Source organism: Lissotriton vulgaris, chromosome 5 (assembly GCF_964263255.1).
Source record: "Lissotriton vulgaris chromosome 5, aLisVul1.2, whole genome shotgun sequence".
Lineage (NCBI taxonomy): Eukaryota > Metazoa > Chordata > Amphibia > Caudata > Salamandridae > Lissotriton > Lissotriton vulgaris.
Window position 1 is genome coordinate 52,053,783 of NC_141693.1, and position 24,854 is coordinate 52,078,636.

At 48.7% G+C, this 24,854-nt stretch overlaps 1 protein-coding gene across 1 annotated transcript in view; it reads left to right on the forward strand.

The window, feature by feature from the left end:
• LOC147710124 (flotillin-1-like) overlaps window positions 1-24,854 on the forward strand; it is a 154,965-nt gene that overhangs the window by 72,636 nt on the left and 57,475 nt on the right. The window contains exon 9 of the mRNA XM_086920822.1: window positions 16,584-16,765. Coding sequence (XP_086776948.1) covers window positions 16,584-16,765 — 182 coding nt within the window. The remainder of the gene's footprint in view (window positions 1-16,583; window positions 16,766-24,854) is intronic.

Genomic DNA, 24,854 nt, shown 5'->3' on the forward strand with positions numbered 1-24,854 from the left:
TGCCTGCAGCTGCGGGATCCACCCGACCGGAGGCTGAAGGGGCAAAGCCCTGAACAAATAGAGAACCTGCGGTAAAATCGTCATTTTAATGGCAGCGATCCTTCCCAACCAGGAGAGGATGCCACGGTTCCAGCGGCCCAGTTCCTCTCTGATCTTCGCCCCCAAGGCCGAGTAGTTAGCCAAAACCATAGCCGGCAACGTGGGCGCTATCTTAATCCCCAGATACGGTATCGCCTCCGAGGACCAAAGCAGGGGGAATCTGTTCTGTAGGTACTCCCTGGTGGCCGGTTCCAATGAGATATCCAAAGCCACCGACTTCCCCACATTCATCTTAAAGCCTGAGACTGCACCGAATGCGGCAAGCTCCTCCACACAAGCCGGTAGGGCTGTCCGGGGTGTAGCTAACAGGAAGATGACATCGTCAGCGTAGAGGCTGATCGCGTGAGTAAAGCCGCCCATCCGTATCCCTTCCACAGCCGGGTTAACCCTTACCCGTTGGACATACGGCTCCATTTATAAAGCAAAGAGCAAGGGCGAGAGTGGGCAACCTTGCCTAGTGCCTCTCTCAATGTTGAAGGCTGTGGAAGTGTATCCGTTCACACGGATCACGGCTGTCGGCTCTTTATAGCAGTTGAGGACCATGGAGCGGAACTTCTCCCCAATGCCTGCCTTCACTAGCACTTGTTCTAAGAAGGGCCAATGTACTCGTCGAACGCCTTCTCCGCGTCTACCGCCAGCATCATTCTCTCCCCAGGAATCCGAGAAGCCTTCTCCAGCAGGTGAACCACTCATTTTGTGTTGTCGACCGTCTGCCTCCCTGGGACAAAGCCAGCCTGATCCGGGTCAATTAGACCGGGTAGGTGGGGCGCCAGGCGACTGGCCAGGATCCCGGTATAGAGTTTTAAGTCTACGTTCAAGAGGGATATCGGTCGATAGGACCCACAGTATTTCGGATATTTTCCCGGCTTAGGGATGACCGTGATGGAGGCCCTCAGGAGATCAGATGGGATGGCTCCAGGTTCCGCAAAAGAGTTAAAAAGGCGAGTGAGGACAGGAGCTAAGGACGTGCAAAATGTCTTATAAAAAAGGGCGGCGTCCGGGCTCGGCCCTTTGCCATGTTTGAGTTTGGCAATGGCCGACACCACCTCCTCTATTCCAATATCCCTATTCAGGTGGTCCGCCAGTAGGGGTTCCAAGGACGGCAAGGTGACCGAATCTAAATAAGAAGTCGTGGCCGTTACATCCGGTGGGTCACCGGCGTAGAGGTTTTCGTAGAACCCCCGGAACACGGCTGAGATACGGTCATCCTCCGTCTCCACACCTCCTGCGGGGTCGAGGATCTCCTTCACCATCTGGCTCTGACGTGCAACCCGGAGTCTATTGGCCAGCAGCTTACCACAACGATCTCCCCCTATATAAAAGGCATGGCGCAACCGGAGGGCCGCGTATTCTGCTCGATCCATATCTAAGGCCGCCAGAAGCTTCCTTGCCTCTTTGAACTGCCGCCAAATCCTTGGCGCCCCTGTCCTATGGTGGATCATCTCAAGCTCCCGAACCCTACCGGTAAGCTCGTCCCTCTTGGCCCTTCGCTCTTTGTTTTCTGCCGTGGAGATCGACAAAAATTCCCCCCTGAGGACAGCCTTCAATGCTGCCCACTGTGTGGCCTGGGTGGTGTCGGAGTTATCATTGTGGGCCAGATAGTCACGGAGCACCTTTTCAATACGGTCTACCACCACCTTCCTATGTAGCAGAGTATCCCTGAGGCGCCACGTCCTCGAGGGGTGAGTGGCAGGGGGCAGGCATAACGAAGCCTCAACCGGAGCGTGGTCCGACAAGGACAATACTCCCATGTCCGCTGATGAGACAAGCGCCTGCACCGGTGAAGTTACTAAAAGGTGATCAAGCCTGGCATAGGTCTTGTGCGCATGGGAATAATAAGAGTAGTCCCTGTCTGTGGGGTGCATATGACGCCAGAGGTCCAGGAGATCTACCTCCGCAAGCCTTGCCTTACAGCCGGCCGAGAATTCCCCGACCTGCGGGGAGCGCTGTGCTGATCTATCTACAGCAGAATCGAAAACCATATTAAAATCCCCACCGAGGATAATATGTCTGTCTGGCGAGGCAGTGATATCCTCCACTGCTAACTGCAGGAAACGCTCCTGCTTGTCGTTGGGGCTATAGAGGGAGCCAATCGTGAACGTAAGTCCCCCCACTCTGAACCTGTGTGCTAGCAACCTGCCCTTCTGCTCAGTGAGTTTGTGAAGATGCTCCCCCTGAAAGTGTCTGGCTACCAGAATCGCCACCCCCGCTGTCTTAGTGGCGCAAGAGGAGAAGAACTGGATTGGGAACTTGTGGGAGCGCAGCCTGTGCGTGTCTTGTGGCAGCAGGTGCATTTCTTGAAGGAGGCATATGTCCGCGTGAGCATTTTCCAACAGTGAGAGCACCGCCCGTCGCTTGACAGGATTGTTCAAACCCCGAACATTCAGAGTTATGACTTTAAAGGTGTAAGGAGGCATGGTGGATAGTGTACATGAAAGCGTGGTCACTCTGTGCGGAGGCCGTGGAAGGTGTGTGTACCCCCCCCAGCTCAAGTAACGGAACGGTGGACAAGAAATGGCATATGAACCCACAGCCCTCTGTGCTAGGTAATCTGCTGCATGCTGCGAACTCCAATGTGTCCATGGGCTGCCCCACGCATGGTCCAACTCCCCCCCTCATCTCCGCATGCACACCCCGTCCCCCTCTAGTCAAAACAAGGTGAAGAAAGACAGCTAAAGCAATAGATTCCCGCACAGTGCACTGGACGACCCCTTCTCCCACACCCAACTCCCGTTTCCCACCCCAACACCCCCACACCCCAACGAAGCCTTCCCCTTCCCCCCAACCCCACTCCCACCTCCCCACAAACTGAGTCGAAGGAACCCTTGTCCAAGTCCGGCCCGTGAAGGCAAGTCTTTGGAAAGTCACAAAAGTGGACGTCCAGCCACCACACAACCCCCGCTCCCCCCCCCCCATTCCCCCAGGCCCCCAAACCTGCAATTTCAAGAAAGCAATGACGATCTCCCCCCGGAATTCTTCTTAGGCGGTCAGTGCCACTTCACCTGTCGCCGTTTCTCTAGCAACTCCTCTCACTGCACTATCCATTTCAGCCCGGATAGTAGGCGAGTCAGGTCTCGCCAAAGAAGCAGAATGTCGGCGGCCAGGGACTGATTGCCAGCCATCTCTAGTGGCCCGTCTACGGCGTGAAGAAGGGGCGTCCTCGTCGGTCGCAGTGATGCCCAGTACCGCACAGGTGTCCTGAAGGGAGCGCAGCTGGTGTAAGGTACCGTTCCAGCGGAAGATGAGACGGAACGGGTGGCCCCAAGAGTATTGAGTACCATGCTCTCGTAGGAAGTCAGTCGCAATTTTAAAGGACTTGCGTTTCTGTAGTGTGACCACCGAAAGATCTTGGAAGAGGGTCACACGGTGGCCCCTGAACTCCAGAGAAGGTTTGGTTCGAGCCACCCGGAGGATCCTGTCTTTCAGGGGGTAATCCGGCAGGTAGGCCAAGAGGTCGGGAGGGGGCGCCGGGGATCTACGTCGCAGGCCCACCCTATGACCCTGTCAATTCTGACAAGAAAGTCGGTTGGCTCATCCAAAATGTCTCTGAATAGGTCCTGCAGATAACCCGCCGTGTCCTCCCCTTCCTCTCCGAGAGGAACACCCCGGACCCGGATGTTGTTCCTCCGGGAACGGTTCTCAAGGTCCTCCACGTGCGATTGAAGATCGATTTGTTGATCTCGAAGCCTGATCACCTCCTGCTGAAGCTGCGTGAGTTCTTCATCTCGAGCATGTCCGGCCTCCTCTACGGAGGTCACCCTCTCGCCCAGGCCGTCAACCTCCCTCCGTACCTCTCGCACCTCTCCCGCCACCTCCTGTTTTAGTGCCTGGAAGTCCTCTCGGAGGGAGCTGAAGAGCGATTCAAGAAAAGATCTGGTGACCGGCGGCTCCCCTCCACTCGCCCCTTGGGAGCTGCTCGACTGTCCCGGGGAGTGCTGCCCTCTATCTTGCCGTGCAGTGCCCCTGTTCAGCATATCCGGCAGGGTGCGATCACCTTTCTTATTCCCTTTGTTACCGGCCATTTTGAGCAATGGATGGCGTTCCCCAGTCTCCACCAAGGATGTCTGCGTCCGCTGCACCACCAAGCCACCAGCCGGCCGACCTGTCCAGATGTCCTGGGTCCCCTGCGCGCTTATGCCGTCGCCCGCTGACTGCGCTCTCCCGATCCAAATGTTCCCCGGGAGTCCAGCCCTGCGTGCCGGTCCCGGCTCCACCTCGGGCAGCGAGGGCAAGGCGGTTCACCCGGAGCTAGACACAACCCTTCCAGCACCTCGAGCCGCTTCCGTACCCACCGACCACCTCTAGGGCCACACCTATGTCGTTCACCCCTACTCGGACCGGCCAGGAGCAGGACCTCGCGTTTCGTGAGCAATAGTGTCCCAAGGTCCAGTTAGGCCCACTGCAGGTTCTCCCTGTCGCGGCGTCAGCAATAGGTCCGGTTAGTCGCCCGGTAAGTCGTGCCCACAGGCCTGCAGTCTCTTCCAGGCAATGCTGAGGGGGGGTCGGACAAGTTCGCCTCCCCCTTGCCACCAGGCCCCGCTCTATACTGGCAGCACAGGGCTCGCAGGCCGCGGCCGCGGTGTCGTGCAGCGTCCCCCGCTGGTAGGCCACTCAGCCCTCCGCCGCCCAGCTAAGCTCCTCTCCCGCTTCCCCGACGGTATTGGGGCAGGGGGATTGGGTCCCGCTCCCCTCCTAGGTCTGCTCACCGCCTCCGTCGGGACAACGTGTCTCCAGGCTCCACCGGCCACCTAGGTGCTCCTCGACCTGGCGCCCCTCCCGTTGTCGTCCTCCGCGGGACAAGGGCCCTTGCTGAGACGGCCCCTGCTCCGGGCCCCCCGAACCTCCAGGTCGGATCCAGTCGTTGGCCTCTGCACCAGCACCCCTGGTCACCGGGGGGCTGGCGCCGACTCGCTACACGGGCGGCCCCTTTCTGACTCGTCCCTGGCCCAGCGTGGGAAAAGCCGGGGCCTTGCGTGAATCGATTGTGTCGACGGCAGTCCGGGACGCAGCCAGCCCCAAGTGGATTCACCCCGCTAGGCACGAGTGTTCGTCTTTTGCCAGGCCGTCGGGGGGGGGACTGTTTCCGCACCTTTCACTCGTCCGGCCAGGCCGGGGACTTCTCTCGGCACCACTCGGGTCTTTCTTTGCGGTCGCGACTCGGCCTCGCTCTAACTCCGGGCCTGGCCGTGCTTGCAGCTCCGTTCTCCCCCGACTCCAAGTAGCAATCAGCCGGGTCTCGCAGTGGCAGCAGCTGGACCCGGCCGAGGCTTCACACCGCTCCGGACGGGTTTCGTGTCCGCCACACGCCTCCCCAGGCTCGATCAGCTCCACAAGGCAGGCCCGACTCCACTTCCGGCCGGAGTCCTAGCCCTCGCCGTCCCCGGCACGGCGTCCAGAGCTAGCTGATTACGCCCTCCAGCTCTTCGATGTGTCTCGGGACGAGACCCTTAAGTCCCCCACCCCTTCCGCCGCCGTCAGATAGCAGCGGGGGGGGGAGATCAGCGCTATTAAAACCGTTTAGGGGCCCGGGTTCGGAGGAGATCGCAGTAGGTGCGATCACTCACGCCGCCATCTTGGCCACCCCCCCCCTACCAGGCATTCTTGACCAGGGCAAGGATGCTTTCAGGGAGCCTGCCTCAGCAAAGGGGGTAACCCAACGGTTGAGAAAAAATATAAACCCTCCACAAAGGACCCTAAATACATTCAGTAGAACACTGTTGCAGACTCCATCATTGTCACTACAGCAAGAAGAAGGAGCAACGCTCACTCCTCCAATGACCCACCTCCAGAGAGAGAAAGCAAAAGAAAGGACATGGTGGGGAGAAAGATGGAGAGGAAGGCAGCATCGCAATGGCGCATTGCAAACTCCAATGCCCTCCTGAACAGGTATGGGCACCAACAATGGAATGACATTGAAGAACTGATGAACAAGCTCCCAGAAGAGTATAAAAAGAGAGGAAAATCCATCATACAAGAGGGAAAGAACATAGCAAATACCTGCCTGAAATCAGCCCTAGACGCAGCCGATACAGCCAGCAGACAAATGTGCACAGGCACAAAGTTCAGAAGGTACGCCTGGCTCCGGATATCAGGCTTCAAGCAAGAGGTGCAAACCTCAATTATTAACAGACCCTTCACAGGAGACACCTGTTAGGAAGTGAAGTAGATGAATCCCTTCAACAAATAAAAAAGGACAATGAGATGAACAGGGCTAAGGGCACCCTGCAACAGAGGGGCATCTTCAAGAGAGGAGGTTTTAACCTCAGAAGACCTACAGGAAGGGAAGTCTTCTCAACAGGCCAACAACAACAAAATCAAACTCAAGGCGGCAGACAACAATCAAACCAGCAGTCAGGATACCAAGCCTGGTAACAGCAACCAAGGCAGCCCTTTCAGGGCGGAGAAAGAGCCCTTGAGAGGGGGAGGTGCAAACTCCAAGTGACTTGCCCACAACAAAAGACCACCACACAACACCAGTGGGAGGCAGAGTAGCGCATCACCTACTTCAACAGGAAAACATCACCACAGACAGAATCATTTTAAACGTGGCACGTCACGGCTATTGTATAGAACTAACAAACAAACCCCCATCAAATCCACCAAGAAAGAAGAAGGTCCATGGAACAGAACTCTTACAATTAAGACAAGAAATAATGGAACTCTTACAAAAACAAGCAGTAGAGAAGCACATCAAAGGAAACTATTCATCTTACTTCTTGGTACCAAAGCAAGATCTCCTGCTGAGACTCATCTTAGACCTCAGATTCATGAACAAATTCATTCGCACGCAGCATTTCAAAATCTCAACACTACAGGAAGTAATCCCACAGTTACCAAAAAGAGGATTTTATGGCAACAATAGATCTAAAGGACGCCTATTTACACATCCCTATGAACCAAGCTCACCAGAAATACCTTAGGTTCTTCCAGAAGAACCTTCAGTACCAATTCAAAGTCCTGTCTTGTGAGATAAAATTGGCACCAAGAGTGCCTAGCAGCGGTTGCTGCATCTCTAAGAAGGCGAGGAATCCACATCTCTCTCTACCTAGACGACTGGCTGGTGAAGGCAAATTTAATGCAAAGACGTTACACACACGTTCATCAGGTGATCACAACACTGCAAAAATTGGGGTTTTCAATAAACCAGAAAAATCCATCAACAAAACCAGAACAAGAAAAGACCTTAGGAGCAAGATTAGATTCCAAGGTTGCACAGGCATATCGGACCCAGAACAGAATACAAGCTATCAGACAAGGAACTAACCTCTACCAGTAGGGCCAGTCTCCTCAGGAGGACTGTCATGAAACTCATGGACGTGATAGCATCATGCATTCACCTCATAACTCATGTACGTCTCCACATGCGCCCTCTACAGGAGTGGCTATGCAACAGTTGGTCACAAACCACAGGGAGTTGGGAAGATCTAGTGGTTGTAACAGAAAAGGTTTAGACAGAGATACAATTCTGAGCATCCAAGAACATAACACTAGGTAGACCTTTCAAATCAACAACTCCCTCAGTGACTTCACAACAGATGCGTACCACAAGGTCTGGGGAGCACATTCAAGAAACCTGAGTGTATGGGGTCAGTGGAACAATGCAGACTGACTCCATAAAGCACAGCAACTTCCTAGAGATAAAGATGGTGTTCCTGGCACTAAAGCCATTCCAAGCCCACATAGAACGGAAGACAGTATTGATCCAGATGGACAATACCACAACATTGTTTTACCTCAACAAACAGGGAGGAACAAAATCATTCACCCTAAGCAAGCTAGCTCAGGAAATATGGAAATGGCGGCCAATTCAAGGAAAATCAACCTACAGACAATTCATCTGCAAGGAAAGGACAACACCAAAGCGGATCAACTCAGCAGACTGAACAGCAGCTCGCACAAGTGAGAGGTAAAACAAAGGAGCCTGGAATGGGTCTTAAACCGCTGGGGAACTTCAGAAATAGACCTGTTTGCAACAATGGATAACAAAAAATGCCAATCTTCGCCAGGTTTCAACACCATCTATCAAGATGGAATGTCCTGTCACTAAACAGGGACATTTGCATACACTTTTCCTCCAATTCCTCTATTACAAAGTGTTCTGGGAAAAGCCAGGCAACCAGAAACAAACCTAATACTCATAGCCCCTCAATGAGCAAGACGAACCTGGTACTCAAGCCTACTCAAACTGTCCAGGGGACGAATGATCAAGTTCAGGGCAGACATGGACCTCCTCAAAATGCAAAGGGGGCAAATTTTCTTCCCAGGACCAGCGACGCTCAACGTAGCAGCCTGGTGCCTGAATACATGTAGTTCAGTTATTTAATCTTACTGCAAAGAACAATGGAAATACTAAAAGAAGCAAGAAAACAAACCACAAGACAATCCTATGCAGCTAAGCGGAAACGGTGCACCATATGTTGCACAAATAACAAGACAATAAACTCAATTTCCACACAGGAGACAGCAAGATCAACTACTCAAGCCTCAAGGTGCACCTGGCAAACAATTGTAGGGATGTACCATGTTACAACGCATACCATTACAACTACCTACCATTACAACGTGACCATTACAACGCATACCATTACGACGCATAGGGCTTAGAGGTGCTGGATAGTGGTAAGTTTAATTTACTATTCCAACTCCAGTCCCCGTGGACACTAGGGAAGGTGTTGGATAGTAAATTAAACTTATTCCCTATCCTAGAGCGCCCCCCAGCGCAATGCGTTGTAATGGTATGCGTTGTAAAAGTTGCGTTGTAATAGTAGGTAGTTGTAAAAGTTGCGTTGTAACAGGTGTATACCCAATTGTAGCCTACACCAGGGGAGATGCATGGAAATGTGTATTCACAGCACCAGTCATCAAAAGATTCCTTGAGGGGTCCAAAAGGATTGCACCCCAAAGGAAGGCTCCAGCCCCAATGTGGAGCTAAAACACAGTTCCTAACACAGCTAATGACAGGACCATTTGAGCCCATGCACAAAGCAGAACTCAAATACATCACCGATCAATTGTTCGTTTCTCACTCAAGGTCCAACAAGGGAGCACCAGTGACAAAAGGGACAACTGCATGTTGCATTGTAGAGGCAATTCAAGTATGCTATGCCTCAGCAGGAACATGCGCAAAAGCACACTCAACAAGGATAAAAGAGGCAACCCCGGCCTTCATGGCTAATAGACACTGTGGAGCAGATCTACAAGGAAGTGCCACAGCGTGGCACTGCAAGCCCTTTGGCTGCACACCGCTGCAGCACTTCCAAAGCACAGGGATGCAACATATTTACAAGAATATGTTGCTTCTCTGTGCTACCCCCTGCGCTGGCGCACAATCTGCAGCTGGCGCAGGCACCCTTGCACCATGATGCAAGGATGCCTGCATCATGGGAGATTGTTTTTGTGCAGGAAGGGGCACATTCTTGCACAAAAACAATCACTACAGGCGTTTTCCTCTTTCAATGCGTGCTGTAAAATACAGCACGCATTGAAAGAGGAAGAAACTAGGAGAAATGAAAACAGTTCTCCTCGTGGCGCCTCGCTACGCCACCTCTAGGGTGGCGCAGCATTGAGACACATCTCCAGATTTACGAATTCTCGTCAATCTGGAGATGTGTCTTGTTCCAGGGGTGTTGCATGGGAACACCCACAGCAACACCCATGGAACGCCCCTTCAACGCCCAGTGCTGCGTGTAAAGGGGCCGTATTTATAAAGTGAGGAAAAGTCACACAGGGTGGCTTTTCCTGTCCTTGTAAATATGGAGGAACCCCTTGCGCCACCAGTACGTCACTAAAAGTGACGTACTGGTGGCGAAGGGGGCTTTTAAATCTGCCCCTGTGTGCTGCAGCAACATGGGCATACCCACACACATTACCAAACATTACAGCGTGGATATACAGATGACTAAAGAAGCTCAAGTGGGACAATAGGTACTTCAACACTTGTCTTTCTCATCTTACCACAACCACCCCCAAGGAGGGGGAAACCGCTACATATTCTAATGCGCAGCATGTGAATCAAGAAAAGGATTCACGCTGCAAAAGGAAATGGTTACTTACCAGTAGGAGTAGTTTTGCAGCTTGAAGAATTTTCTAGATTCACATGCGACCCACCCACCTCCCCTCAGAAGAGGAGTGCTAACAGGTGGGTCAAACGATCATGTAAACCAAAGAACTAACATCTAAAGACAACAGGATTTAAGACATAGCCTAAAGAAACAAGCATTGGCATAGCCAATAGGTCTCGCCTTTGGGACCTTATAAGTGTTTAGCCATGCAACAGTTGATGTTGTTGCACCAAGGATATTGTGCTGGATAACTAAACTCTAATAAGGTCCCCAAGGCGAGACCTATTGGCTATGCCAATGCTTGTTGTTTTTGTCATCTGGATAGCCAGACATCATGATGGTCGTGCAGACATGATGAACAAGAAGAAACAATTAGTAAGCCATTTTAAGGGCAGTCTTTCAAGTGAGTAGCGACAAAAATAACTAAAGCAAATTCAGGCTGTACAGCTTTACGTACAACAGGCATGTATGAGGAAGAATGTAATAAGTGATGACTAACAGTACTAGGGAACATAAAACGGTCCCTGGTTAATTATAATGTAAGGTGGGTTACATCCAAATAGCCACAGCACGCGGCGATAGCTTCTCTTCCTGGGATGAGACAAGTCCATGGTAGACCTAATGGTAACAACAGGCCATTCAAGCCGGACCTAGAAAAGTGTTCCTCTATAGGAGACCAAATGACCAGCCCAAATGTATTCATGTCATTGGGTTCGAAAAGTAGCACACTCGAAGTGCGTTTACCAGAGCTGATGAGTTATCTAGTGCACATCACAAACTGAACTGCTTCATGGCACTTATCTATCCCCCAATCAGGTTCATTTCACTGCCCTTAGCTATGCTTAAGTTAAGTCTGTGTCGTGTACAGCAATAACACAAATCCCTTCAGGTATACTACCAAATATTTCATACAAAATGTTACTGCACTAAGTATCTGAACATCACTTGAAAGCTGTAGATTCTGACCAGGAGAGTCACCTCCGCCTTTCACTCCTCCGAAGTTGATAACAAGCATCATTAAATCAGATGAGCACACTTGTAGCACAAACATACGTCACATAGCTCCGAGAAGGTTGTGATGTGTGAGCTGAGTTCTGGGCGGGAGATAGTTAAGTGATAAAGCTTGGCAGCCGCACCGACAACACGCAGTGGTGAGTTTGTGCAGGTGGCTGCCGTGCTCGCCGGTGCTACCTTTAGGGACACAGGCTCAACAACTCATTGCTCCGATCACCTACATGACTGGGAGGCCATATGTATCAAAAAGTCATTTTCCGATTCTCAAATAGCGATTTTTTGCGAATCGCTATTTGAGAATCGCAAAATGCTATGTATGTAGGATTTGCAATACGATTTGAGAATCCTACATATTCCTTAATTGCGAATTGCAAATTGCGATTCTCAATTAAGGAATACCTCCCCATTCATTCCTATGGGCCTAGAGGGCCCATAGGAATGACTGGGAAGACATTCTCAATTTGCGATTAGCAATTAACGAATCGCAAATTGAGAATGGAATTTCAAGGGTGCAGGGGTGTCAAAAGGGCACCCTGTTGCACCCCTGAAATAAGCATGGGTGCACATGTGGCGCACATAAATGCCCTAAGGGCATGTATGTGCTTCACATTGCACTTTGAAAAATGCAAAAAAGAAATCGCAAATTACCACCAACTTGAAGTTGGTGGTAATTTGCGATTCCTTAAGGCCAAATTGCACTTTTATGGTGCTTCTTACATTGCATTTAAGGAATCGCAAAATAAGGAATCACAAATTTTGAGGTTCCTTAAATGCAATCGCAAAATAAGGAATCACAAAATTTTGATTCCTTAAATGCAATTGCAAAATAAGGAATCGCAAATTTTGCGATTCCTTATTTTGCCTTAATACATACCATTTGGCGAAATTGCATTTGCAAACGCCGAAATTTATTGCTTGATATATATGGCCCAAGTAATTGTCCATGATATACAATCAGTCCAGTGTCTGGATTTGTTCACATGAAGCATCGTTGACCATTTCTATTCCGGGGCCATTGTAATGTTCAGAAGGTACGACTAATGTAATGTTTCAAGCAGTTAATGGCAGAGTTACACACTCATTACCAAATTATTTGTGCATGTGGGTATTTCAGTAATCCGTATAGTGCAAGAAACATCTAATGGGCTCTCATAGAAACATAGGACCACTTGTAAGGAATGCAGAATTTTCTCTGTATCTATTTCTTGGTAAATATAGATGCCCAATTGTTTATTGTCAGTTAGCTTACCGTAATGCTTGATAGGCTGTCGATAGACCTTTTTCGCAGCTTGGTAGAAATATGCTCATCCTAATCTTCCCCTAGAGCGCTTTCCCATAAGCTGATCAACAGGCGGACACAACACAACTGGTAATATCTTGCCTATTAGTACAGTGTTTATACTACTGGTGTAAATAAAGATTGTGGAACATCAATGGTTATTTTTGACAAATAATGTATTACCGTGCAAAAGGTGTTATATTTCAACAAGAAAAGAAAATGTAAGCTTAAATGTGCCTGGGGACAAGGCACAGGGTAGGGCAGAATAGTAGTGAGCAGAGCTGGAGTGGCCAAGCTCGAGAAATAGATATCCCCCGGTAGAATAGATATCCCCAGTAGAATAGATATCCCCGGTAGAATAGATATCCCCCGGTAGAATAGATTCCCCCGGTAGAATAGATATCCCCCGGTAGAATAGATTCCCCCGGTAGAATAGATTCCCCCGGTAGAATAGATATCCCCCGGTAGAATAGATATACCCCGGTAGAATAGATATCCCCGGTAGAATAGAATAGATATCCCCGGTAGAAAAGATATCCCCCGGTAGAATAGATTCCCCCGGTAGAATAGATATCCCCCGGTAGAATAGATATCCCCCGGTAGAATAGATTCCCCCGGTAGAATAGATATCCCCCGGTAGAATAGATATACCCCAGTAGAATAGATTCCCCCGGTAGAATAGATATCCCCGGTAGAATAGATATCCCCGGTAGAATAGATATCCCCCGGTAGAATAGATACCCCGGTAGAATAGATATCCCCCGGTAGAATAGATATCCCCGGTAGAATAGATATCCCCTGGTAGAATAGATATCCCCGGTAGAATAGATATCCCCATATCCCCCGGTAGGCTGCAAGGCAGAGGGATCAGAGGGATGCTTTTAGAACTGGATCGACTGAGGGGACAGCTTCGTTTTTCTAGCAGACACACTTACGTTGCAGTCTGTATCAGAAAAACAGTGCTTCAGCTGCTGAATGCCCCTGGGCACCATGCCAAAACCTAAATTATGGAAATATTGATTGAGGTTCGGTTTTGAACTGCTTGTAAAACCAATAGTTATTTCGGAAGCATATTTCAAAAACTGAGCTGCAATATTGTGGACTAACCCCTTCTACCTATAAGTTCAGGTGATTGTCAGGCTTGCCTACTGCACCCTCCAGTTGCGATATGGAGCAGGTATTAAAACATCTTATGGCTCTTTTTCCTCCTTGTCCATACCTGACATCTGGAGAGCTAGTGCCCGAAAATGCTGGCAAGGTGGGTTTGTGAAGCAAACACTGAGAAAAAGAAACAATTGTGGAATAAGAAAAATATGCAGTTTCAAACGTTGCATATTGAGGTTCTAAAACTGTGATTGTCTTGGTTCTTACAACCTGAAGGAGTGTAGGGAATTAGATTCTTTGCCCTGTGTTTTCATCAGTAACGAAGAAGAGCGTTGAGGAGGAAAATGTTTTAATTTAATTTCAAATGCGCTCTTTAAGTTAGTTTAGATGAAATGGGAACTACCATATGTTTTAAAATATGTAGAAACCATACATTGGCCACCTCCTCCCTCGAAACGAAAGCCATCAGGATCACGATCGCTTGGAAAGCGAAAGTGATCGTGATGACGCACTAAAACACGGAAAGGGTGTGTGCGCACCAGCGCGCGTTCTGACAAGCTGGTCGCTGCTTTGGGAGCACTTCCCAAAGCCGCTAGTAAATGTCTCTCCGAGCAGCGCATGTGCCCTGACTCAACGAGAACTAAAATGGGGAAAAAAGAATCCGAAGATGGCTACCACGCACAGGAAGTTCCGGGGCGCAGTCTGACGTCACACAAGGGATGGCCCTAGCACCAAATGGTGGTTGCCGATGCCTCGAGCAAAAAAATAAGAAAAGAAAGACTATTCCAGATCCAATCACTAGATGGCGGAGTAAGGCACGGCATGTGTATCCAGAAAACTCTTCAAGCTGCAAAACTGGTCCTACTAGTAAGCAACCATTTAGTTTTTCTTCGAATAAGTCGAGAAAAAGTGACTCTTCCTCTTGGTCATAATGCGCATGGGCATCGACTCCATTGTTTTCTTTCCGCCGCCTGGTTCGGAGATCAGTACAAGTACATGGGACATTTGTTAAAGGAAAGAAAGGAATGCCATTACGTGTATTTTAACCTATACAATCTGTTTTGTTGCTTCTTCGGGGTAAAGAAGATATATACTTGAATAATTCTATGTGACAGGTCAGAGTTGATGGTTCAAGTTAAATATTCATTAAGCGTTTCTGAGATCTGTGAGCAGGATAGAATATTTTAAAAGAAGATGGTGTCTAGACTAAGTGTTTGTACAATTTAAGGGGAGGGACGAGAGCGTGATCATGGTTCCACTCAGTGTGTTCATTTGGCATTTACAATGACCTTGAATTTATGTTCAATAAATCCATGTAAATGCACAGCTTTATGAAATACTTTTAAGTCTGGTATTAAATTGTGGACCTCACAATTGTCAGATAATTATTATTATCGTCTGCGCTGGTCAGTGAATGACAAGTTGTGATTCCCTTTGCAGTTGGTGACATCCCAACTTTCATCAACCTCCGTGTATTGTTCAGTACATGAGAGAGTGCATGTGGCTCTCATCCCATTTAAAGGGCTGTTCATTGTGCCGCTTCAGTGTTCCCGTCCAAGGTCCGGCTTTAGATGTTGGCGGACGGGTTACTCCATGTCAACGGGAATGGATATCCCATCCGCCCTTACTCCATGTCAACGGGAATGGATATCCCATCCGCCCTTACTCCATGTCAACGGGAATGGATATCCAGTCCACCCTTACTCCATGTCAACAGGAATGGATATCCAGTCCACCCTTACTCCATGTCAACGGGAATGGATATCCAGTCCGCCCTTACTCCATGTCAACGGGAATATATATCCCTTCCGCCAAAATATAAATGTCATAGGATATAATGGGACTTATATTAGGCAGACGGCATATCCATCAACGTTGTGACAGAGTAACCCGTCCGCTGAGATCTAAATCAGGCCCCAAGTGTTTTAAATGTGCAGCATGAAGGAGGGGAATACTGTTGTGCAGACAGCAATCCTTGGTTCTCTTTGTCATGTGTGTGATAGGTGGTGTTGTGTGGTTCCTATCCCACTTCTGCCTGCTGTGAAGGAGGTGGATGCTGCTTGAAGGAGGTGGATGCTGCGTGATGGAGGTGGATGCTGTGTGAAGGAGGTGGATGCTGAGTGAAGAGGGTGGATGCTGCGTGAAGGAGGTGGATGCTGCGTGAAGGAGGTGGATGCCGCATGAAGGAGGTGGAATGCTGCGTGAAGGAATTGGATGCCGCGTGAAGGAGGTGGATGCCGCGTGAAGGAGGTGGATGCCGCGTGAAGGAGGTGGATGCCGCGTGAAGGAGGTGGATGATGAGTGAAGGAGGTGGATGATGAGTGAAGGAGGTGGATGCTGCGTGAAGTGCGTGAAGGAGGTGGATGCTGCGTGAAGGAGGTGGATGCTGCGTGAAGGAGGTGGATGCCGCGTGAAGGAGGTGGATGCCGCGTGAAGGAGGTGGATGCCGCGTGAAGGAGGTGGATGCCGCGTGAAGGAGGTGGATGATGCCGCGTGAAGGAGGTGGATGATGCCGCGTGAAGAAGGTGGATGATGCCGCGTGAAGAAGGCGGATGATGCCGCGTGAAGGAGGTGGATGATGCCACGTGAAGGAGGTGGATGATGCCGCGTGAAGGAGGTGGATGATGCCGCGTGAAGGAGGTGGATGATGCCGCGTGAAGGAGGTGGATGATGCCGCGTGAAGGAGGTGGATGATGCGGCGTGAAGGAGGTGGATGATGCGGCGTGAAGGAGGTGGATGATGCGGCGTGAAGGAGGTGGATGATGCGGCGTGAAGGAGGTGGATGATGCGGCGTGCAGGAGGTGGATGATGCGGCGTGAAGGAGGTGGATGATGCCGCGTGAAGGAGGGGGATGCTGATGCGCAGACTGCATTCCTGGGTTCTCCTTGTCATTTGTGTGATTGGTGGTGTTGTGTGGTTCCTATCCCACTTCTACCTGCTGTGAGAGGAGAGCGACATGAGTGGGTAGAGTGAGACTGAAGGTGATCTTCGACCCCACCTGACTCCTCCTGTCAATGCCCCTGCAGGTGGCGAAGACGAAGCAGAAGATTGAGGAGCAGAAGATGCAGGTGCAGGTAGTGGAGCGCACAAAGCAGATCCAGCTGCAGGAGCAGGAGATCGCCCGCAAGGAGAAGGAGCTGCAGGCGCGAGTCATGAAGCCGGCCGAGGCCGAACGCTTCCGGCTAGAGAAGCTGGCTGAAGCTGAGAGGTAGAGACGGGAGGGAGGAGACGTGGGTGAGGGGAGGCATGGCCTCAGAACAGAAGAAGGGCCGGGAGGTACATCATGTGTGAATCAGAGATAGGTCTTTGGGGCTGTGGTTTCCAACAAACCAAACTCAACTATGACAAATGTTTCAACTACTGAATGCCGCGTCACCCACCTTTCCTTCTGAGGACAAATTCTTGAGCGGGCATCCACCAACCCGCTCTTTGCGCATCTTGACCATGCAGGCAACCCCAGTCCGCCTGGTCTATGACTTGCCTACTTCCCTGCACTTGCTTTGACCTGTCAGTTGCCATTGACACCATTGGCAATTTAGCTCCACTAGAAACTCAAATTCAAATCAAAATTCTTTATTCGACTGTCTAAAATACAGTCATAAAAGCATATAAAAATACATATATATACAATTCATTATCGAAAAAGTACAACAAGCAAATTAAAGCAGGTAATCACAAAGAGGTTAAATGATGACACGATCCAATATAAGTGTGCTTATTAGAGACTTAATTACTAGGGTAATACAATTCAGCTGGGGGTCAACCTTCCATACTTTGTCTGAATTTCAGGGCTGTTTTTAAAAAGTTACAAGTAAAAAAGGTGCTATCACAGTGCAGCATTTGGAGATGTAGTAGAGCTGGCTTGATTTGCACAAAATTCAGTTTTTTGAGCAAGGGTTTTAAAAATGTATTCCGTGGTCTCGAGTAAAAAGTGCACAAGAATAAAAAGTGAGCCAGGTCTTGCGGAGACTTGTTGTCGCAGCCGCAAGGTGGCAACACTTGACCTCTATGGGCTCCACTCGGTACAGCTAACAACAGGTGATATAAACCAAAACGGAATCTGCTCAACAGGAAACGCTCATGTCTTGATATAGGCCAAGATAGATATGGTTCAGAGCGTATACAAGTCTTGGTTAGAATATGACTCATTACACTACCCTTCTTCAACTCAGTTTCTTCCCTATCAAGCTGTCGATTTAATAGGAAAGTATCCTTTACATAGTTAACGTCTTTCTTGGATATATGCTGAGGTGTTAAATAGAGATCCAACCTGCCCAGATCTTGGAGGCAGTTTCTAATGTATTTCAGCCAGGGTATCTTGTGTTGCCCTTCCCAGGTGAGGGCTTCAAGAAGGATATTATGGGTTAATGGTATTGAGTCATTCATCCAACAGTTCAACCAGCAGAGCAGAGGGTTTACAGCAATTTTATCTCCTAGATGTGGTGTACCAAGTTCCTCATGAATGGAAAAATTAGCAGTACTTTTTGGTAAACACAGGACCTGTTTCAGGAAGTTATTTTCAACAGTTGTAAGGGCATCCACTGGGGCAAAGCCCCATAGTTCGCTTCCGTAACAGGCAACCGCAATGCTTTTCGCTTGATATAGTTTCATTACGGCAGATACTGGGGTGTTACCCATTTTGCGTGCAAAGTCCATTATTCCAGCGTTGGTCCTTAGTGTTTCACCTTTCTTTTTGTTTATGGCGGGGCCCCATGAAAGTTTATGATCAAACAATACTCCAAGGTATGAAAAGGTTTTGGTAGATGGTATTTTTTCCCCATTGACTGAGAAGGGGTAACGTTTTTTTGATCCTGAGCCTACCATCATAACAAATGATTTGGAGTTGTTGATATTCAGGCCACGTAAGGTCATAAATTGAAGAAAGGAATCTAATAATTTTTGAAGTCCGAGTGCAGTTCTGGATATGAGGATGGCGTCATCTGCGTAGAGCAGAACAGGCACGCCCTTTTTTCCAATACGAGGATAATCCGTGTCAGTTTTTAAAAGATGTTCCTCGAGTCCATTTATATATAGGTTAAAAAGAAAAGGTGCTAAAATACAGCCCTGCCTAAACCCCCGGTTGATTTTAAAGTCTCTCGTTACTTTCAGGTCTTTAGTGTAACGGACATTGGCACGTGTATCATTGTGGAGGTCAGCCAAAAAGTTGATCAGGTTATTTTCAACGCCCATGTTCTGCAAAACTTCCCAGAGTTTACTTCTATCGACACAATCAAAGGCCGAAGAAAGGTCCATAAAGGCCATATATAATGTTCCTTTTCTGGCTTGAGTATATTTGCCACTGATTAAATATAAGTTCAGGCATTGGGTAGTAGTAGAATGCCCTGGTCTGAATCCATACTGAACAGGAGCCATTATGTTGTTTTGTTTTGCCCACGTGTTCAGCCGGTTTAAGAGGATCCCTCCCACTACCTTTGCAACTGAATTTATCAGGGAAATTGGTCTATAACAAGCTGCTTTTGTTCTGTCACCCTTTTTATATACAGGGACAATAGTAGATGCTCCCCAGGTCTTGGGAGCCCCGATTTCGGCCCCAGCATTGATGACAGCTGTAAGAATTGGGGCCCAAAAGGGAATATTGGATTTTTTTCTCTTGCCCCATATAGCTTGCTGGTATTACTACTCGATACCCATCACAGTGTCGTCAGCCAGATAGCACAATAGATGTTGTTTGTGCCAGGGCGCCAGTGCCACCTAGGCATCTTCCTTCCAACTCAGCCTCAACCAAGAAAGTGTCTTCATTAATGGTGGCTACGTTCTGGCTTAGGACCAGGCTTGGCTCAACAGCATGAGCCCGCTTACCTCTTCGTAGACACTAATAGCCTTTCACAAAGCCTGTCCATCAAACATCAAGTGAAGAGGAGCTTAGACAGCTGATTTCTGTTTGGACTACTGTGCAACACCAAGCCTTTCATCACCCCTCCATAGCAACTTACAGCCCATGACCATGGCTGTCCTTTTCACACACAGACTTCGAGCTAGCATTTCAGGAGATTTGGTAGCACCACGTGCCACCCAGCACAAAGGCACCACACTACTGGTAAAATCAACATTTTTAGAAGCACTGCACAACTCTCTGCAATTAACTTTCAAGATTTAAAATCATAGGGAAGCATGCACAAGTTGTCCTTCTCTTCTACTCGGAGCATGGAACTCTGGGCAGAGGTCAGGTAGACAAGATGGCCCCATAATAGCAATAAAAGAAACACTGCTTTAAGAGAAACATTGGCAGTGTATTTGCACACACACACTGTTGGACTTGGCTCTTTCTGCAGGGTCATCTCTGAACTTTTTGCCTTCCTCCAATATTCTCTCTGACCTGATTTTGTTGTTTTAATGACTCTGGGCACTTTACCACTGCTGACCAGTGCTAAAGTGCATATGCTCTCGCTATGAAAAGTGTATACATTGATTGATTTCCATGATTGGCTTATTTGGTTTACTGTCAGTCCCCAGTAAAGTGCACCCGGAGTGCCAGGGCTTGTAAATACAAATACTGCTAGTGGGCCTTCAGCGCTGTTTGCACCAACCAAAGAAGCAGTCTTTTAAAATGTGTCTAAGGTCTGCCATTGTAGAACCTGCGTGCAGTCTGGTACTGTCATGCTGGCTGGGCAAGTGCACACACTTGCCAGACTCTAAACCTTCCCTTTACTTCATTTGAGTCACCCCTATGGTAGGCCCTAGGGCAGGGTGCGTTGTAAGTGTAAGGTAGGACAAGCCCTGATGTGTGTGGCATGTCCTAATAGTGAATTACAGCCATTTTCGTTTTTCACTATTGTAAGGCTACCTGTTCTCATAGGCCAGAATGGGCTGCTGGAATTATTACACTCTATAATCCCAGCAGGCTCAGAGAACATGGTAGAAAGTCAAGTTTAGTATGCCTGAACGCAGAATAATAAAATACTTATTTTAGTAAAGTTTATTTTAATATCCTGTGTTTGCAAATGCTACTTTTAGAAAGTTAGCATTTGCTTGCCTAACCATTTCAGCCCACCTCTGCCAGGATGTGTATCTGCTGACTGGGTTTTGTGAGTGACAGGGCTGGGGATGACAGGCGCTAATTGGAGGGATTACACCAGAGTGGGTGGTGGGAGTGCCCCTTGACTCTGAATAGGGCTGTGCTCTGCCATCACAATGCTGGCTCCACCCCCTGGGGAGCGACTGATGACTCTGCCCGACACCTGGCCCAGGAAGAGGGAAGACTGTCAACAGAGTGCTCCTGACTGTACTTGTCCCCACAATGCTGGCTCCACCTCCTGGAGAGCGTCTAATGTCACTGTCCTGCTCTCAGAAAGAAGAGGACAGGAACAGCAAAACAAAGTGCTCAGAGACTGAATTGGACTATACACAGGCCCCGCTGGCCTGAAAAAACAAAAGAAACTGTGTATAAAAGTAGGAGCCCTGCTCCTAACAAATCAGATCCAGTTTTACCACAACAAACCTCTGCCCAACGAAAGGCACCAAAGAAGAAGCTGAAGGACTGAAGGACTGGCCTTGAGTGGAGCCTTGATGAGGAAGGAAAGGAAAAGACCAAAGAGGACTTTGCTTTATTGTGCTCTAAACTATCTCCAAGTGCTTGACTGAGCTTACCCCCTGAATTGAACCCCAGGACCAGTGGGTTCATTGTGCCTTGGCTTGTCTGCAAATTGAGCTGTGTGTTTCCTTCCCGCCGGAGCTGAGTCTGCGCCCCCTCGCCCCCTCCTAGGGTTGTGACACTCGGGAGCTTGCCTGCCTTTCTGCCCGCTGAGAGCCTCGCTCTGCCAGAGCCGCTCTCTCTCTGTCGGGTCAGGCCGCCTGCTCCTCTGCCACCCCGCCCGCTATTGGAGCGCGTGGAGTGCTTCCTCGCCCCTCCCGCCTGAATTCTGGTTAGAGCGCATCCCTACGACTTGGACGGCCGCCCGTACGTTGCATCGTACCCGGCCGCCCCACTTTGCCCTCTGACCTCTGAAAGGGGCCCCGCCGCACCTCGAAGGAACCCCCCGGTACGGACCATACTGGAGGCCCCATGCCGCGCCTGCCCTTTGGAAGCCACCCGCTGCAAAAAGACCCCAAGGTACGCTCCCCCCACCGGTGCGTACTCGCTGAGTACGACTCGTCCCCCGGACAACGCCGTGTGGATCGACGCACCCTAGAGACACCAAATCAGTCTCAGTACAGTGCTCGTCACGGACTCGGGGTGCGCAACGTTTTTAATTCCCCGTTAGCACTGTATGCCTCGAGCTGATCATCCCTGTACTCTTGCACTGTTCGCCGTGATCCCTCCATTGTGGAACTCTTACATTGCTGTACGCCTCGCACGGACAGCCCTGTACGCTTCGCATCAGACGCCGCACCTCAGACGAACGCGTCCGCGAGGTTCGTGAGGTTTGGCGAGGCCTCCTTCCGACTCGCACAGAACAAAGCAGAGACAGTGTACGAAAGCACTACGAAGGGCAAGTAGTGAGAAAGCATTGCCCAACAGATCAGACTTGGTAATTAAAGCGTGTGGAAGCAACATAAACTGCCTTGTAAGAACTTTTAAGGAACACTTGCCTACTTTTAAACCTTGTAGCCTCATAGTACGTGTTTAAAGGTCTTGTGATAAATTTGCCTACCTACATATATTTTTACATAAAGTTACGTATTTTCATAGAATTACCGCCTGGTGTCTATTTGTGGGGGATCAGTGTTTTTACTGTGTAAGATTACAAATGTTTAACTAACTTAGCGCTCCTGAGATTAGCCTTGACTGCTCCCGCCACGCAACCTAAAGGGTGAGCAGGGGTTATTCTTAAGGGGTAATTTCCTTGCCCTGACTAGAGGAGAGGGTCCCTGCTTGTCACAAGTGCATACCTGTGCCAACCAGAGACCCCCAATTCTAACACACACTATCACTCTCTCCTTTTTTCTCTCTCCACCTTTCTCTTAGTCTCCCAGTTTTTTATACAACACACTCACATACTCTGGTAACTGGAAAGGAGAGTGCCTTCTTGGAACATAATCAATAACAATCCTCTCCAGCCTGTCCTACAATCAGGAGATAAAGGAGGCGTAGGGCGCTCGACATCGGACCTAGGGATCTGGGTTCGAGTCTCGGTAACAATGCCAAACATCCTGTGATTCTGGGCAAATCACTTAATCTCCCCGTGCCTAACAAAAATGAATGTGTGTCCTCATGAAACGTAACTGGTTCTATGTAAAGCGCTCTGATACCCAATTCCGTTTGAGTCAAGTTTGGGCTATATAAAACTCTGCTAAAAAAAAATAAAAATAGCGAGGACGTCCCACGGACGGGCAGAGAAGGGGGCTTTGAACCCAGCTTGTCAGACGAGAAGCGCAGTCTAAGGAACGCCACATTCCATGTAATGAAACAATTACTTGAAGCCAGTCCATTTGCAGGAGACAAAACATGGTGCCGGATATGTTTGCAATGGCAAGAATGTTGCGAAACAGGTTCGGCTACAGAACTGACCGGGAGAAGTGGAGAGAAGAGGGGTGCTATGATGATAGGCACATGCCTTTTCTGAGACCTCAGTTGTTGACAGCTCCTCTGACGTAGAGACTTCAGAAGAATCTCAGTTCCGCATGGGGATATACGAGGTTAAGGGTGACCTTGTGTCCATGTCTCTAGGCTGTAAGCATGTCTGTTAACAGAGATAGTTGAGGGTCAAAGGAGGGGTCGTCTTTGCATGAACACTTTGATCGGGCTAGCATTTAGTGTCCTTCTCATTCTGTTGAATATTTTACATGTTGTCCATTGTTAATTTTGTTATTGTTAATTTAAATTATAGTGCGCATGAATCACCCCAGAAGGGGTATCTCGGCACAGGCAGTTTATGGGTAAAGTAACACACTGATCCATCCTGAAATAACACTGTTTTTAGAAGTTCCCTAAAGTTAAAGTAAACTTCACATTGGCGTATGTGACGTGGAGGTTTGTTCCACAAAAAGGGAGCCAAGTACGAAAAAGATCTGCCCCCAGAAGGAGATTTGGAGATACGTGGAACTGGACGCAAGGCTTTGCCATGGAACTCAATGCTCTGCAAGGACAATAGTGGATGAGCGCAGCTGAAAGATAGCTCGGGCCTTGCCTTGCAAGGACCTGTAAGTCAGGCAGCAGACCTTAAAGATGATTCTTTTGCGAATCGGTAACCAGTGAAGCAAGCACAGCAGAGGGGCAGAGGCTGATTATAAATTTGACGCACTGCCGTATTTTGAACCACTTGGAATTTGCTTAATCCATCATCATCACCTTGTGATGGATATGATGCTGTACTTAACCCAGGTGTGAACTTCGCCAGGTTATGGTGAACAGAAGGCCGGGTCGCAGCTTAAAGACCAACAGCAGCTCAGCTGGCGACTTACCAGCCGTGCTTTGAGGGATGCTGCAGAAGTCAATTGACATGGCATAAAACACTCTACAATTCATTCCACCAGATGCCATGATGCAAACCATTTCAAGTCCTTGCTGTTGAAGGGTGCTCTGTAATCAAACCTGACTGTGGAAGGAATGTCTGAAGTTGAGAATATGTTCTTTATAGACAGAAACACCAGCCATGACATAAGGGAATATAACATTCATATCCCGGCACTCAAAAGTAACATCTCTTATTCATATTTAATCAAAACAAACTACATTATGTATTGTCAAAATGTCACTGGCAACAAACAGATTTGGATTCACCAAAAAAGTGATTGTTTAATTTAAAGAGACATTAGGACATCACAGTTTCCAAAAAGGAGCAAGAAGGAATTATTCACCCTCAAAAAGAAGTGACATTCAAGAGACTGTTCATAAATAGATGGTAGTGTCCTTATGTTCTTGATCCAAATGAGCGACAGCCGACACGTGTTTCGTCACATCAAGTGACTTCCTCAAGGCTTTTTCCAATTTTTAAGGGCGTTAATAACTGCACATCTATTTAATTCCCGTTGTCTGCTCAAAATCTGAACGATACTGACCAAAGGATTTCCTGGTTTAAAATATATAGTCCACCTATTTCTTTGCTCCAATTTACGAAGGAACTGCCTGCGAGTGTAGTTCAAAGGAATGTATCACAAGAATTTTCTGTATTCTGTCACAATGTGTATCTCTTCTAATAATTTACTCAGCTCAAATAGTTTATAGCGTATTCAATTCTTCCCTGTTGTTACATTCTTCAAACGATTGTAAGAATATTTTTCATGAGGATTTCCAAATATTTTCCTTCTGTTTCTTGTGTGCCATAAACATACGTTGAAAGTCAAACAGGCTATGCTGGGCCCTGTGCGTTTCTTTACAAAGTACCAACGGCGTGGAC